The 15,929-nt window shown below is 39.6% G+C and overlaps 1 protein-coding gene across 1 annotated transcript; it reads right to left on the reverse strand.

Annotated features, from left to right (window-relative positions):
- Positions 1-15,713, reverse strand: LOC126405409 (protein lin-7 homolog B). Its single transcript, XM_050069139.1, has 5 exons — positions 15,705-15,713; positions 14,347-14,418; positions 6,916-7,125; positions 1,484-1,647; positions 1-637 (listed from the first exon to the last, which is right to left on the reverse strand). The coding sequence occupies exons 1-5, from the start codon at positions 15,711-15,713 to the stop codon at positions 616-618; spliced, it is 477 nt and encodes a 158-aa protein (XP_049925096.1). The 3' UTR covers positions 1-615.
- Positions 15,714-15,929: the final 216 nt, after the last annotated feature.

A 15,929-nucleotide genomic window follows, 5' to 3' on the forward strand; every position in this document is an offset into this window, starting at 1 on the left:
TTGAATTTACACAGACTTTATTTCATGAATAAATTATGCAAATAAATGAACACACAAATAAACTTTATAAGATGACACTTGCCAGCTACTGACTCCTGTGTAGTTGATGTAATGCTAATGATTAGCCCTCTAGCTCCGACATCTGATGGAGAAATGGTGGTGAAGGCTGAAGGTTTCAGTTTCCACATAATTCCTCTGCTACTCAGCTCTAACTGCAGACAGTGGACATGGTTGAGGAGTGCAGTGCACTACATGAGAATGCAAAGGTAAAACCACTCTAATTTTCAAGTCGTGAACACTTGGTTCTAGTTAAGCCACTCACTAAAGAGAATATATTGCCCTTATGTAACAGGATGCTGAGGATGATTTCACACTGGAAAGGTGAAAATACAAGCATGGTCTGACAACAAGCTTACTGTTGCATTTCTCTAAGAAATAGGGAAAGAGGCAGGGAAGAAAATCCTAAACTGCAGCGTTGGCTTCATGAAGAAGTTCAGGTTAACAGGTGTTGGTAGGCTACTTTGGTTTTTTGCTTTCCATCTATGGTCTTGCCTCCCCCTAGAACAGAAGAGTCAGGAGGGTTGGACGATGAGGTGGATGGAGGCATTGGATTAGCTAGCCCCTGGACTCTAGAGATCTGCAGGAAGAGAGAAAGAAAACGATGCTGCATGCTGATAAAATACACTACAAGAACTGCCACACATATGGCCACTACAACATACAGTTGTTATGGTTAAGATGTTAATGATCAATGTTAAACTTATTGTCTGCTTTCAAATGTGTCTCTTGATGATTTGTTCACCCACTAAACATGAGCTAAATAACCAACAATGTGTGTCAGTCCTTGTGTGGAACTTTTTCCACAGATGTTAGAAGTACATATATCCATCCACTCTAGGGATGTCAGTTTCAGTTAATTTTGCTTTCAACTGCCCGACACCCATTAACCAGCAAACACCATATTTCTAAGAAAAAAGAGTACAAAATGAAGTGAAGTACCAGGGTGCGTTTCATTTAGTACATGAAATTTTAATGTTTTGTGATGTAAATATTTTGCCTTTTATTTTGTTGTCAGCTTTGCTGACAGCCAGCCAGCTAGTAACGATGTCTCGGAGATAGCATGGTGTTGCTACGGTACATGGTGGCAACTGACTTCAATTTAGCCACGCTCCTAAGAAGAGGTGATCACCTACCTCCGCCTCTTCCTATAATCTCAAGCTATCCATTAAAAAGATACAGCACATGAAAAATAAGTAGAGCCCATACATCCCTTCAGGTAACTCTAAGGGGACTGCTGCAGCATGAAAGGGTCATGTACTGATTACTTTCTTACAACACATACCTGAAACAAGTTAGCTCCCCCCATGTTATTTACATTTTGAAATCTGATCATAATTCAGACAGAATCGGGACAACACCAATAACAGCAAATGTACTTTAATTAAATAGTGGTGACTGGATACAGACTAACAAGCAGCCTCACGAGTAGCTGGTGTGCTGCTGTCGTCTCCGGGCGCTCCTCATCTTCTCAAAGCGAGCCTCCATTTCCTCCAGGACCTTTGGGGTGTAGCGGACCACCAGCTTGACTGAACCCTGGGCGGCCTTCAGTAGCTCCACAGCCTTCTCATGGTGCTCCCCCTCGACGCTCTGCATGGACACAAACACCTCAGCCTCAGACCACATGCTGTGAGGGGCCAAAGCTCTGCAGGGTACTATTCCAGTCACTACATGGTTCCTTTCACTGATTAAGACACCAGTGTTCACAGCTGAGAAGTGAATTAGTGAAGTCCGCTCTGATGTAAAAACATCTTTTGATTGACATTCTTAATGATCAACCACAGGCCTTTGTTTTGGGGTTGTCACGGATGTGATTGAACCCAAATGCAGCACTCAGAGGCAGGCAGACAGTTGGTAATGACCTTTATTTAAACACAGAATAACCAGAAACTTGAGCTGACAAAGATTCAGTTCAGCAGTTCATTCTTCAGGGCTCAGAGCCCACACACAGTCTCTAGGTTCAGGGGCCAGGGAGTGGACCAGGCTGAGCAGTTCAGTTGGCAAGCAGGCAGAGTTAATAAAGAGGGGCTTACTAACGGCGTAGTTTGAAAAGGGGAGGGACCCGGAACCAGAGGAGCAGTCCAGCAAAGCAGCAGAGCCGACGAGGGATAAGCAGCAGGGAAGTAGGATGCTGAAAAGTGGCAAGAAAGAAGAAAGCACCACACAGCCACAGGCAGATAGAAACCAGACACACAGAGGCAGAACTCATGGTCAGGGACAGACTGCTGGTGAGTTTACCAGGAAAAAGATAACGTAGACAGGTCAGGAACAATCAGGGTCGGTACCGGGGAATCAAGCCAAGAATGAGTGCTGGAATGTCTTGCATGGAGCTGAAGAACAATCTGGCACTGAGGAAAAGGCAGCAGCTGCTGATGAGAAGCAGCTGTGTGGAGTTGTCTTGATGAGGGGGGCGTGGCTGGCAGGTAGAGTGGAAAAACACAGGGAAAGCAGGGGAGCAGAATGCAGGCTGTGACAGGGGTGACAAACTGGCAGCTCTGAAATAGTGCTAACAGAAAAACAGACCGATTTAGAAAGAAAGAAAGCAGGAAAGCAAGAAAGCAAGAAAGAAAGAAAGAAAGAAAGAAGAAAGAAAGAAAGAAAGAAAGAAAGAAAGAAAGAAAGAAAGAAAGAAAGAAAGAAAGAAAGAAAGAAAGAAAGAAAGAAAAATGGTGCAATTGGTTATTACCAGCAGCGCAAACAAATGGTTGCAATGAAATTATTATTAAGCTATAGAGGAGAGACTATAGAGAGCTGTGAGTGCTCTCTGACAGACAGCGGTGAGGTTTTATGGCTTGGGGGAGTAATGATTTCCTGTATCTGTCCTCGTGACAGCGAAACTGAAACAGTCTGTTGGAGAGCTGTTGATGTCTGTCCAGTAGGCTATGTGGTGAAGAGGGTGGTCAGGATTATCCATGATTGATAACAGTTTGTTCAGTGTCCTCCTTTCCACCACTGCTTCAAATGAGTCCAGTTTGCAGCCAATCACAGAGCCAGCCTTCTTAATGAGTTTCTCAAGTCTGTTGGTCTCACTGGCTCCGATGCTGCTCCCCCAACAGACTACAGCAAAGTAAAGTGCACTGGCCACAACAGACTGGTAGAAGAGCTTCAACATCTTGCTGCACACATTGAAAGATCTCAGCTTCCTCAAGAACTAGAGTCTGCTCATTCCCTTCTTGTACACAGCATTGGTGTTGGCCTTCCAATTCAGTCAGTTGTCTATGTGGATGCAGAGGTACTTGTAGTCCTCACCCATGGTGATGTCCTGTCTCCGTATGCACAGGGGTTGAGAAGCCGTCCTCTTCCTTCTGAAGTCAATCACCATCTCCCTAGTCTTGGCTACGTTCAGCAACAGGTGATTACTTCCAGCCCACTCCTGTGCTACTCACCACCATGTCAGACAGGACACTGCCCAGTTGGACATTTCAATCTAGGTTTGGCCTCATTTACACACATCACACAAATACAAGTGTATCTGTATCTGGAGTTGCTTTTAATAAGAGAGAGCGTGAAGACATTCTAGTCTCAGTCCCAGGTAATCAAATACTGCCACTTTGTCACGCCCCTCAAGGTCTGATACCAATGCAGTAGGTTCCCTTTAGTGTCTGTATTAGACGCACCAGGCTTTTAACTCCAGTTTTACATGCACACTAATATTCCCTTATTATTCAGAATATGACAATATTCTGAATTTGATACAGGTCATGTAAACAGCATATTCTGTTTGGATTTTCCGAGTTAGGTCTTTTTGCGAATTAAGCATTTTCTTAAGACATGCGAGAGATGTCTGTATTATTTAGGTTTTAATAGCATTATTTGTACATGTATACCGTGCATTTAAAATATGTGTTGCAACTGGGGTTTTTACCACAGTTTGCCAAACATGGCCTCTTGCCTATTTATGATCAGCCCTGTTGTAACACAAACCAACTAGGATTGCAACAGTGTAAGATTTTCATGGTACCATAACCATCTCAGAAAATATTGCGGTTTCATGGTATCACCATATTACAGAATCTATAATATTATCAGTTGAAATGAGCCTTAAAGGAATGAAGGAAGGGTGGTTGAGTAAATGTTTTATTACTATAATTGAAACTTCAAACCATTTTGTTATTGGAAGTGTGTGTAAAAATTCTTCCCTTTGAAAATAACTAAAATAAAGGGGAGATTCTCCATTCAGTTGCTTTTTTTTCATTCATTCATTTTTCGTATCCAATTATCCTGTTATGGGTCACGGGGGGGCTGGAGTCTATCCCAGCTGACATTGGGCAAGAGGCGGGGTACACCCCGGACAGACCAGCAGACTATTGCAGGACTGACACACAGAGACAGACAACCATTCATGCTCACATTCACACCTATGGCCAGATTCCAGTCACCAAATAACCTGCATGTCTTTGAACTGTGGGAACAAGCCAGAGAACCTGGAGAAAACCCACACTGACACAACGCCAACCTTTTCAAGAATGGAGGCTGAAGGAATGAAAAGGGAGGCTGTGTTCACAAGGTGAAAGTCTGCCACAGGTAGGAAACTTTGAAGAAAACCCTGCTTTGATATTAAGAGGCAAAATGACAAATGGCTCCAGCTGTTCCACCTTTCCAAATTTTGATGTGATAAATGACATGTTTGGGCACTGTAATCAGATTACCGTAATCTGAGTATGCACAGCTGCATGTAAACAGTCGAATATTGATTTTTATTAGCCAAGTAAACAGTTTAGTAGGAATAGAATAGAATAGAACAGACTTTATTGTCATTGTACAGGGTACAACGAAATTATGGAATTAGGAATATTGTCTTCTTCGGAATAAGGGCAAACACCTAAATATTTTGTGCGTGAAAATGCACTCATTGAGGTATAAAGACATGTCTGGTTTTGGCTAATATCGATGCCTTACACCAGCTGAAGCTGTTTTTGGTGACTGCTGGTGGTCGTGCTCTCCTTCTCTGCAGTGACACAGAAGTGTAGATTAATGCTGGCTGTGGTTACAAGTCCAACAGACATATAACTTTCAATCAAAAGAGGTTAGTGAAACAGTGCATATCAGCAGTATAATGCCTGGTTCACAATACATGACTTTTCTGCCCTTTCTGAAAGTCACTATGTCACATTACACGATTGTGGAGTCATAAAATCATGCCGTGACTTGGCCGACAGACATGACACACTACACGATGGTACTCACCAATTATCCCCGGTCGTCTTTCACAATGTGTGTGATGTCATCGGGTTATTCTTGTCCTATTTTTATTACTTTTACTATTATTCCAGTCACTGTGTCTGTTCATGTGCCAGCCGAAATGTTGTTGTAGTAACGAAAAAGCTCCACCAGATGGCAGGAGCTACATTTAAAGTACCATACGCAAACATACAAGCCACTGAATCCTCCACAAGTTCCTACAAATGTTTCACAATAAAAGCCTTTTTAGAAAATGGAGGGATTCTCTCAGCCGAGGTTATAAGGGGCTTTTAATTTGAAACAAATTCAGGAAGTGTTGATTTTGAAATGATGGCGCGATGCATTAACTATATCAAGGCAACAGGAACGGATAAAAAGTAAAAATATAAAAACACAGAGGGAATGACAAATAACGGCCCGTCTATAATGTAGTCTGTTTCAAATGAAGCTGGTAGCCTCTGCAGTTGTGGTGAGTAAAAGCCCTGCCACTATTTTTTTATTTTCTTACTTTATGTCTGTCTCCATTATGAAGAAATAACATTCTTTGCTGGCTTGATGCTGATGACAGTACTCACCAGGTTGATAAAGAGCTTCTGCTGTTTCACACCATAATTTTTCCCTTTTTACTCTGTGTGGTAACATCAGTGGTAATATCAAAAACCCTGGAGTGTTGTTGCCATACAGTTTCCATGGCAGCAGATTGCTCTGTGTTCCTATTGGTCAAAGTGACAGCTGTGACGGGAGCAGTCGCGAACGACAAAAAGAAAATCAAACGTGCTAGAATAGAATATAAGTCTTTATTGTCATTGTATGCCATACACAACGAGATTGGAGATGCTACTCCTAATGGTGCATAGACACAAGAAGTGCACACATTCAACATTCCACATAAATAAAAACAGTCATTCATACATCACACATCAGTTATTAAAATCAGCAATAATAAGACCATCACATAAAAAAGTCCTCAGTGCAATTTGTGCAAAGTGCAAATCAGCAATATACAGTTGGGTGAGTCCATGTGCAAAATATGCATGTAATCAGTGCTTATTTAGAGTTTAGTGCAGTAATGGCCTGAGGGAAGAAGCTGTTTCTGAATCTAGATGTGTGTGTCTTAATGGACTGGTAGCGTCTGCCTGAGGGCAGCAGCTGAAACAGTTTATGGCCAGGGTGTGTGGAGTCTATTGCGATGTTGTTGGCTATTTTGAGGTAGATTTTCTGTTGGAACGTCGTGAGGCGTCCCAGACGTGGCATCGGTTGTCGTCTACTATGACACGAGACGAAACGATAGATTACAGTGTAAGACACTCGTAGTTCACGATCCATGCCGACACCATACATCGCTGTGTCGGGCTAGAATTGGGCTGATATCGTGTAGTGTGAACCAGGCATAATATGCACTGTGATACCTTACTTACATTCAAATTACAAAAACAAATCCCCAGTGTGAATCAGTTTATTTTACTGTGAATCAGAAAATGGTAGGTGGGCCACCCCGGCACTCTATCGAGGGCCAGAGTCAGCCTGCAGGCCATATGATTAGTATCACTGATCTATTCAAAGTATTCTGCTAACAGCATGCAGATATTCATCTACATCAAATTTGTTACTTTATTTAGAAAAACTGGCCTGAAAATGAGTGTGTGTACCTCCTCTCAGTGGGTCTGAGCTTCTTACCACTCCATTGACAGACAGCAGCTGGTCTCCTCTCTTCAACCCTCCTTGGCGATCGGCCACCCCACCAGGGATCACTCTGGAGATGTAGATGGGGGAATTTTGCTCTTTGCCCCCCATGATGTTAAAGCCCAGACCCTCCTCTGTCTTTGGCAGTTCCACCACCCTTGGGTGGGCATGGCCCTCACTGGCTGCAAAGGCTGCCACTGTGGCCTGGTCAAAGAAGCAACATAGAAAATGTTTCACATAAAAATGGTCATGAAAAGAGTTTAGGTGCCTTTAATCTCCAGTTACACAACAGAATGTATCACATAAAGCTGTTTCAAATGAATATAAGATAAAATGGTTCGGACATAATGGATCTCATTTTCTGTTTGTGCTATAACAATCACAAGCAGCACTCTGACAGTTTGGTATTTTCTTGATCTTGAATTCTCTGTGTGGTATTTTGGTGTGCAGCACAGAGTTTACAGTGTAGAGGTGGGAGGAGAGGAACAAACAGGTAGGAGGTTCATTCAAATTAGGTGGTGCAAAGTAAACTGTTGGTATTTAGGTGGTAACTGAGTCTTAGAAGTTGCACTTTGAATAGACGTCTCACAACCAAGTGTCTGCTTTTGTCAAAGAAAGCACTTGCAGCAAATGTGCAACAATGATGGAATCATGCTTCAGGGATAGGTTGACATTTTTTCAGGTCTGTCTTAAAATAATACTCATTCCCATAAGTGCAATGGGAATCTTCACCCTGCTAATTCTAGCTATAAACAGATCCCTTCATAATATGCTTTCAATAGAAGAAATACCAGGCAAAATCCACAGTCAAGCTGAAGTTAGACAAATCAAGCGGAGATCTCCTGAAAGTTATAGTCTGTTTAGTTCACAGTTAACTGGTACAAACAAGATTTATGATCACAGCAAGCAAAAAGGGTTTTAATCTACAGAGTTGTGTGAGAGTTAAGACAGACTTAAGACAAGAATTACCACCCCACGGTTGTATGCCTCCACCCACCAGTCAAGTTTCTCTTATAGTTTCCATTCATGGCTGTGAAAACATGGATGCTTCACACACAGAAGACAAATCAGCATAGTTTCAAGATGGGCAACCAAGATTAGTGTCACCAATTAAGTATCTGACCAAATATTTTCCCTTCTGTTCCTGAGAGACACTGAATAATGCCCAGAAAAATGTTTTATGCAGAACATTATGATGTCACAGTAAAGTTAACCTTTGACCTTTTGGATATAAAATGTCATCACTTCATTGTTTAATCCTATTAGACATCTGTGTGACGTTTTGTCATAATTAGCATATGAATTCTTGAGTTAGGGCCAAAAACATATTTTGTGAGGTCACACTAACCTTGACCTTTGACCCTAGACCACAAAATACAAATCAGTTTATTCTTCAGTCCAAGTGGATGTTTGCATCAAATTTAAAGAAATTTCCTTAAGGTGATTTTGAGATATCACATTCATGAGAATGAGAGAGATTCAAGGTCACCTTGACCTTTGACCACTGAAATCCAATCAGTTCATCACTGAGTCCAAGTGAACGTTTTTTTTTTTTTTTGTTTTTTTAATTTATTTAGACAAAACAATACATAAATCACCAAATACAAATAAAAAAATAAATAAACAAAAATCAGACATAACTCACACTAAAACAAACACACGCCTTAACATATATCATGATAATGTATATCAGCAGGCCTAACCACCTAAATAAGCAACAAAAACCATTAACAGTAGAGGTAGAAAAAAACAAACAAAAATAAAACATATTTCAAATCAATACAAACGATTACCAGCCTTGTACTTCAATAAACCTGTCCCACCTTTCCAAATATTTTTCAACATCCCCACATAAATTTCAATGAACTGATTATACTTCATAAGTTTCCCCTCTTCACACACAATATCATTTATAAACCAAACACCATGATCAAAAACATTCTTTCAAAATATTGGTTTCCCTTCAATTACAATATTTGAGTTTAACCATATTATTTGCTGTAAGATTTCATCTCGACTTTCTGGAGGATGAAACTGAAAGCATAACCAGCACTGAATTACTTCCTTTAAAAACACAGATACATTTCCAATTAGATTATTCACATAATGTATATGATTTTGCTGAATCTGTAAAAAAAAGGATATAATCGTTTTTGAAACAATGGATGGGTACTTTCCAGTAATTTACATGAAAACCAGTCTTCGTTCAAATATAATTTTTTAACAAAGGAGGCCTTCAAAGAGAAACATAGGGCCTCCAGATTTAATAATTTTAACCCACCATGTTCATAGTTATTATAAAGGACTCCTCTTTTGATCCTCTCTGGTTTATTACCCCAGAGGAATTCAAAAATCTTCTGTTCATAACACTTAAAAAAGGACCGCGATGGAGTTGGGAGGGACATAAATGGATAAATAAACTGCGGCACAATCAAAAAATTAACTACTAATTTTCCCATAAAGTGTTAATGTTCTTCCCTTCCATGGCTGTAAGATTTTATCTGTCTTGCTCAACTTGTTATTGTAATTTATTGCACAAACATCATCTAGTTTCTCTGGAATCACAACACCCAAAACATTAACTAGCCCATCAGTCCAGACAATTGGCAATTTACATGCCGTTTTATAATTTGTACCTTTAAGTCCACCAATCCTAAGTATTTTACATTTTTCATAATTTGGTTTCAAACCAGAATACTGTGAAAAAAGTTGCAAAAATTCAAGAAGAGTTTGCAAACAAGAAGGTTTTGGACTTAGTAGGAAGCTAGTGTCCGCATACATTGATATTTTTGTTTCCATATTTCCAACTTCAAGCCCCTCTATGTCCACGTTACACCTTACTTTAATGGCTAGTATTTCCATAGCAATTATAAATAAAAATGGTGACAAAGGGCATCCTTGTTTGACTCCTCTTGATAAAGGCACTGACTTAGAAATATAACCATTATTAATAATCCTACATCTAGTATCCTTATATAATACTTTAACCCAATTAATCGATTTTCCAAAATTAAAAAAGTCCAAGCTTTCAAAAATAAAATCTAAAGTATTCTATCAAAGGCTTTCTCCAAATCAACAATAAATATTAACCCATTTTTGTTATTTAACTCATAGTTTTCAATAATCTCCAACAACTGTCTGATATTATTATCAATATAGCGACCCTGTAAAAATCCTGATTGATCTTGATGAATAATGCTTGTCAGCACATTCTTCATTCTATGAGCTATACATTTAGCAAGTATCTTAGCATCATAGCATTGGAGTGTTATTGGTCTCCAATTCTTAAGATTCACTGGGTCCTTGGATTGACCACTGGGTTCTTGCTTGAGTAACAAGGAAATAAGCCCTTCTTTCTGAGAATCAGTAAAATACCCAGCATTATAAGAAAAATTAAAACAAGAAAGTAATGGTTCATTAACCAAATCAAAAAAATTCTGATAGACCTCAATGGGTATTCCATCTATTCCAGGTGTTTTCCCTGGTTTAAAGGCCATTACAGCAGAAAAAAAGTTCTTCTGTAATCAAACCCTCACATGATTGTTTCTGCGTAATGCTTAATTTTCTTTCACAGATTTGTGGAAAAACTTTTTTGAAAACTACTCAGAGGTTGCGACTGAAATGAAAATATCTTAGTAAAATAATTTTCTATCTCACTTAGAATATCTGTCTGTGTGAACAGTACTTCTCCATTATTCAAAGTTAATTTGGAGATATTTTTTTAGATATTCTGAAGATTCAAGAAAAGTTTTGAACATTTTTCACCTTTCTCCATCCACTCTGCCCTTTTGTAATCATAACTTCTTAACAAACGTTTCCCCACTAAATCATATAATTCATTTTTTCATCAGTTGAACTATCGATATTAAGACTCAACTTTTCAGTCTCTGCAGCTATTGTTTGTTCTTTCAATCTCCTTTGTTTTGTTTTTTTTCCCAGGAAGCATAAGCAATTGCATGTCCTCTAAAACAACATTTGAATGCTTCCCAAACTAATAAAGGACTTGCTGTGCCGATATTACATACAAAAAAATCATTAATAAATCTCCTAGTCTTGCTAACAAATTCTTCATCTTGAAGAAGACTTTGATTAAACTTCCAATACCCTGGTCCACGTACATTTTCACACATTAAAAGATTTAATCTACAATTATGATCAGACCGTAATTTATCCTCTATTGATACGTCAGTTACTTTAGATGTAAGAGAAAAGGATATTAAGAAGAAATCAATTCTACTCGCCTGATTTTGCCTTCTCCAAGTATATCTTATTAAATTTGGATTTTTAAATCTCCAAATATCAACTAAATCTAAAGCATCCATAAGGTTATGAATTTTTTTAAGGGCATGTGGATGAGAGTTAATTGGCGGATTTCCTTTTCGATCTACCGTGCTATTCAAAGCTATATTATAGTCCCCCATCATAATAATTTTCTCCTCTATATCCTGCAACTTATTAAATATATCATCAAAAAATATGGGGTCATCTGTATTGGGTCCATACAAATTCAAAATACACAACTTCTCTCCTTGAACAATTACATCTGAGCAAATGAATCTGAGCATATAGAACATAAATGAAAATTAAATTGCTTCTTAAAAAGAATCATAACACCTTTTGAATTTCTCTGACCATGTGAAAAGTAAATTGGGCCATCCCACTCCTTCTTCCAACTAATTTCATCTATCTCGATAGAATGCGTTTCCTGTAAACAGAAAATATCTTGTTTTTTTTCCTTGAGCCATGAAAAAATAATACGCCCTTTTTTTTACGATCTGAAGACCATTACAGTTATAGCTGGCAATTCCTATTTCTTCATTAACGATACTAACTCATTAAGTACTTATGTTCTAGTATATCTTTATTAATCTACCCTCTCTCCCCAGGAGGAAAGAGATACAAAAAATAACAATAAAGGAATAACAAAAACAAAATTTCAAATTCTCCCTTTTGGTTAAGCCTAATGCAACATCCTGAATATTCAAAAACAAAAAACATTAATAGTGACAAAAACATTAACACAAAACACCCAATATAAAAACAATGCAGTCCATTTCCCATGGGTTAGCTCTTGTCTCAGTCCCAATATAGATTATAGTCCAACATTTAAGAAAAGACTGAGTCAATGAAAAAGAAAAAAAAAAAAAAAAAGAAGCGATGAAGCATCCAAAATAAAGCTCTCATCTAGCGTGGTTTTAAATATATCCTTAAGATATTTTTCATCATGTGGTTGTATTACTATGGGGATGGTGTGTAAACAACACTTTTAACCTATCCTAACACAAGGCAGCGGTGACATCATAGACCTGCACCTTTTCTGTGTGCTTACCCCGATCCATCACCTCTGTAAAGTTCGCCATTTACATAGAGTTTATCAACCACAAGACAAACTTTTTGTCCCTTCTGTTTTAAGGAGTTCATGACTGGAATAAGCTTGCGTCGCTTCTCAACCACTTCTGCTGGATATTCATTGCTCAAGTAGAAACGGGAACCTTTTAGTTTTCTGCTGAGCCCCAGGACTTTATCCTTAAACTTGGAGTTGATGAATTTAACGAGAGGTCTCGGTTTACCTTGATCTTTACGTTGTCCAAGCCTGTGTACTCGTTCCAGCTGGATCTTTTTAACTTCTTCCTCCGGAATACCGAGTCGATCCTGCATGAAATTCCTCGCAAGCACCTCCGACGTTTCGTAAGTTTCCTTCTCGGTTTCTTCTATTCCCATAATCAGCAGGTTGTTCCTCATGCTCCGGCACTGAAGGTCCAACAGCGTCAGCTTGAGTTTTGCATTTTCATTCGCCAGGGTTGTTGTTACATTTTCGAAATGCACAATGCCGTCCTTCAGTACTTTCTGTTCTTTTTTTAAGTTCTTCCATGAGAACGTTGGTGTACTCCACTGACTGTTTTAGCTCCGAGACATCAGACTTTAAATCCTTTAAGATATCCAGTTTTTGAAGCTGGTTAGAGATACCATGCAACATCTCTCGGTCCTCGGCAGTAAAAGTAAAGTTATCATCTGAGTCACTTGAGGTCAACATATCTCGGCCTTGCTTTGAATCCGGTTGTTTACTTCTTGGCATTGTTCCCCATCTCAAGAAATCAGATGAAAGTCAAAACTTGGCACAGCCAAAGTGTAGCATACGCAGAGACTTTAAACCACGCGGCGTCCTACGGCGTCTGTAAAAGGAGGGCTCGCAAGACAAAGGCTGAAGGCTCACCTTTTCTTTTGAGCATAAATATAGTTTGTTCTTTCCTTCTTAATTTACCAGTCGCCGTTGTTGTTACGTTGAACGACACCACTTACATATAGGCTAATAAAGCGTCATTTTCTCAGCCAATATATATTAAATTTGGGACGAGCTGATTGAACTGATTCAGCCACTATACCTCATGGTGGCCATGTCCGTCCCCTGTCCAAGTGAACGTTTGTGCAAATTCGAGGCATTCTTGAGATATCGCGTTCACGAGAACAGGACGAATGAATATACATACCGATAACATAATGCTTCCTGACGATCCACTAAATTATTACTTGTAGCCAGTCTGCTCCAAGTGAGTACTGCACCCATACTTAGGAGGGTAAAATGTCATGGAGGCCTCGTAATCTGAACCAAAACGGCAAACTCTTAACTGCCTCCCTCATTGTCAGCTGCAGCGCATTAGCTTCTCTTCTTTCTTCCCCTGCACAATATAAGCTTTAGACAAGGTCACCCCCGGGATGGTTTCGAATAATGAATGAATGAATGAATGACTGAATTAATGTTTTTGTCAGTGGGTTTCCTAAAGAAATAAAGAATTGTAGCCCCAGAGCACAGTGACATCTGCTGTGTTTATCTTGATTAAATCACATGCACATGACAACAGGCTGCTACACAATAACCACACACACCTCTGCGAGAGTACATATATTAATCACCACACCCTCTGATCTCTTTTGATTTTAAGGTTCTCCTGTTTGTTTACAAAGTCCTTACTGGCCTGGCCCCGTCCTACATCGCAGAGCTCCTGACCCCTTATTTTACCCCCAGGTCCCTCAGGTCAGCTGACCTGTGCCTGTGTGTGTAGTGTCTCTAAATGCATGAGCTGTGTACCTGACAGTCATGTTTCCTCTCATGTATGTATTTTTAGCAACTTATTGCTTTTGTACAGCACTTTGGTCAACATGAGCTGTTTTTAAATGTGCTTTATAAATAAACTGAGCTGAGTTGAGAATTGAGTTTTTCCACTGCACCCAGCACTTTTGCATTTGTGCTGCTAAACCAAAATAGTAGGCGAGCTTGTAGATGCTCAAATAGTCCAGTGCACCAAAGACCTACCACTGTGTGCTGGTTGCTGTGCTTTTTCAATTAAAATAGGATCTGATGTCTCTGAAACAATGCCTCTTGTGTAATAGTGAAGTGCTCTTCAGTTGTCAGTTTGTGTGCAATACCTTGGCAGTAGCCTGTGCTCGCACCTCTGGTCCTCCAACAATGTCCAGAGTGTCATATAGCTGCTCATATACCTGGGGGACGACAGGGCAGAGCACAGATGAGTCAGACCAACATATGAGTGCGGTAAAATGATATAATGGATAAACAGGTCATCATCTATCACACAGTATCACCAACATCCAAGACAAAGAGTTAAACCTTTGAGTAACAAAGCTGTATATTGGCCCAAGAAGTTTAATGATTAGTACTTTGATGTGTGAGTTTTCATGATAAATATGAGGTTAAAGAAGTATTTCACTGCTGAAGAGAAGGTTTTCTTTTCTTAAAACTGGGCTGGGCTGGGCTGTCTGTGCAGTCGAAAGATGCAAATACTTTTCTAATTGGTGCAACATGACCACAGAAAACAGAGATGGAGCTGTGACATTCACTTATACCAAAGAGGCAGAAAACCTACAACTACCAGAATGCACTGCACCACACTAGACCAATAAACACCTGCTGGTGGGGGATGTAATGTGAGTTGCTGGTAATAAACAATCTCATCTTACAGTTAAACAATAAGCTAAAGGTTTGAGGTGAGATATAAGCAATGCAGTAACAGAATCTTGGTTTATGTTTTAAGTTTTACAGTTTTATCTGAGTTTGAGACAGAGAGAGAGGGGCATCTCTCTTTCTCGGTCTACTTATATACTCTTCATGCAGAGGTACAATCTGTATTTGGAGCAACACTCCTAGAGCCTGTTGGAAACAGTTGGAAACACAGTCACTTGCTTTTTTTATTCAGAGAGTGAGGAGAGAGGATGAATATCAGTCTGATGTCTGTATGTTGAGCACAGAGCTGAGGTCAGGGTGTGGTTAGCATCAGCTTCACGTAAAGACTGGAAGCAGGGGGAAACATGAAGCCTGGCTCTGTCCACAGTGAGAAAGTAATGCACTTAAAGCTCACTAATTAACATGCTATATCTTATTTGTTGATTATTTTACTTAAATTGATTAAATACTTGTTTATTTGAATTATGGATGTCAGTTTCGGTTCATTTTGCTTTCAACAGCCCAACATCCATCAACCAGTAACTAATCGGGTCCATTTTTAAGTGAAAAAAAAAAAAAAAAAGCAAAATGAAATGAAATATGAGAGGCCTTTGCTTTTAGTCAGGTGCTCCATTGAATAAGTGAGCTTTAGCACCACATTACAAAGCACCTTCTGTTTTAAAGTGGTAATATTTTAATGTTCTGTGGTGTAAATATTTTGTCTCTTCTTTTTTGCTGGCTCATCTGATGGACCACTGGCTAGCTGTGTTAACATGTGAAACACAGGTGTCTCTGCCCCTCCTTCAGTCTCCACTTGTTAGCTGACAGTAGCCATGGCCGCTTTGCACGGCTTACCACTCTAGTCTAATGGTAAGCAGGCACTGCTCATTTGGCATTTACAGGAGGTAATACTGTAAATGCCAGTGCCAATGTGGGGTGGAGTTGCTGTGGAAACATGGTAACCACCCTCTGGTCTCCACCTAGGTCACCCCTGTTTCATTTTGAGCTGCAAACCCCCTTTAACATTGTTGACTATGTTAGCACCATGAGC

The sequence above is a fragment of the Epinephelus moara genome, chromosome 18 (assembly GCF_006386435.1).
Source record: "Epinephelus moara isolate mb chromosome 18, YSFRI_EMoa_1.0, whole genome shotgun sequence".
Taxonomy (NCBI): Eukaryota; Metazoa; Chordata; class Actinopteri; order Perciformes; family Serranidae; genus Epinephelus; species Epinephelus moara.

Excerpts from the sequence above, each read along its gene's own strand:
- LOC126405409 (XM_050069139.1), bottom strand. Across the intron at positions 7,126-14,346 it reads GAGCACAGGCTACTGCCAAG|GCCACAGTGGCAGCCTTTGC; the intron begins GTATTGCACACA and ends TTCTTTGACCAG. Across the intron at positions 638-1,483 it reads CAGCAGCACACCAGCTACTC|ATCTCTAGAGTCCAGGGGCT; the intron begins GTGAGGCTGCTT and ends CTCTTCCTGCAG.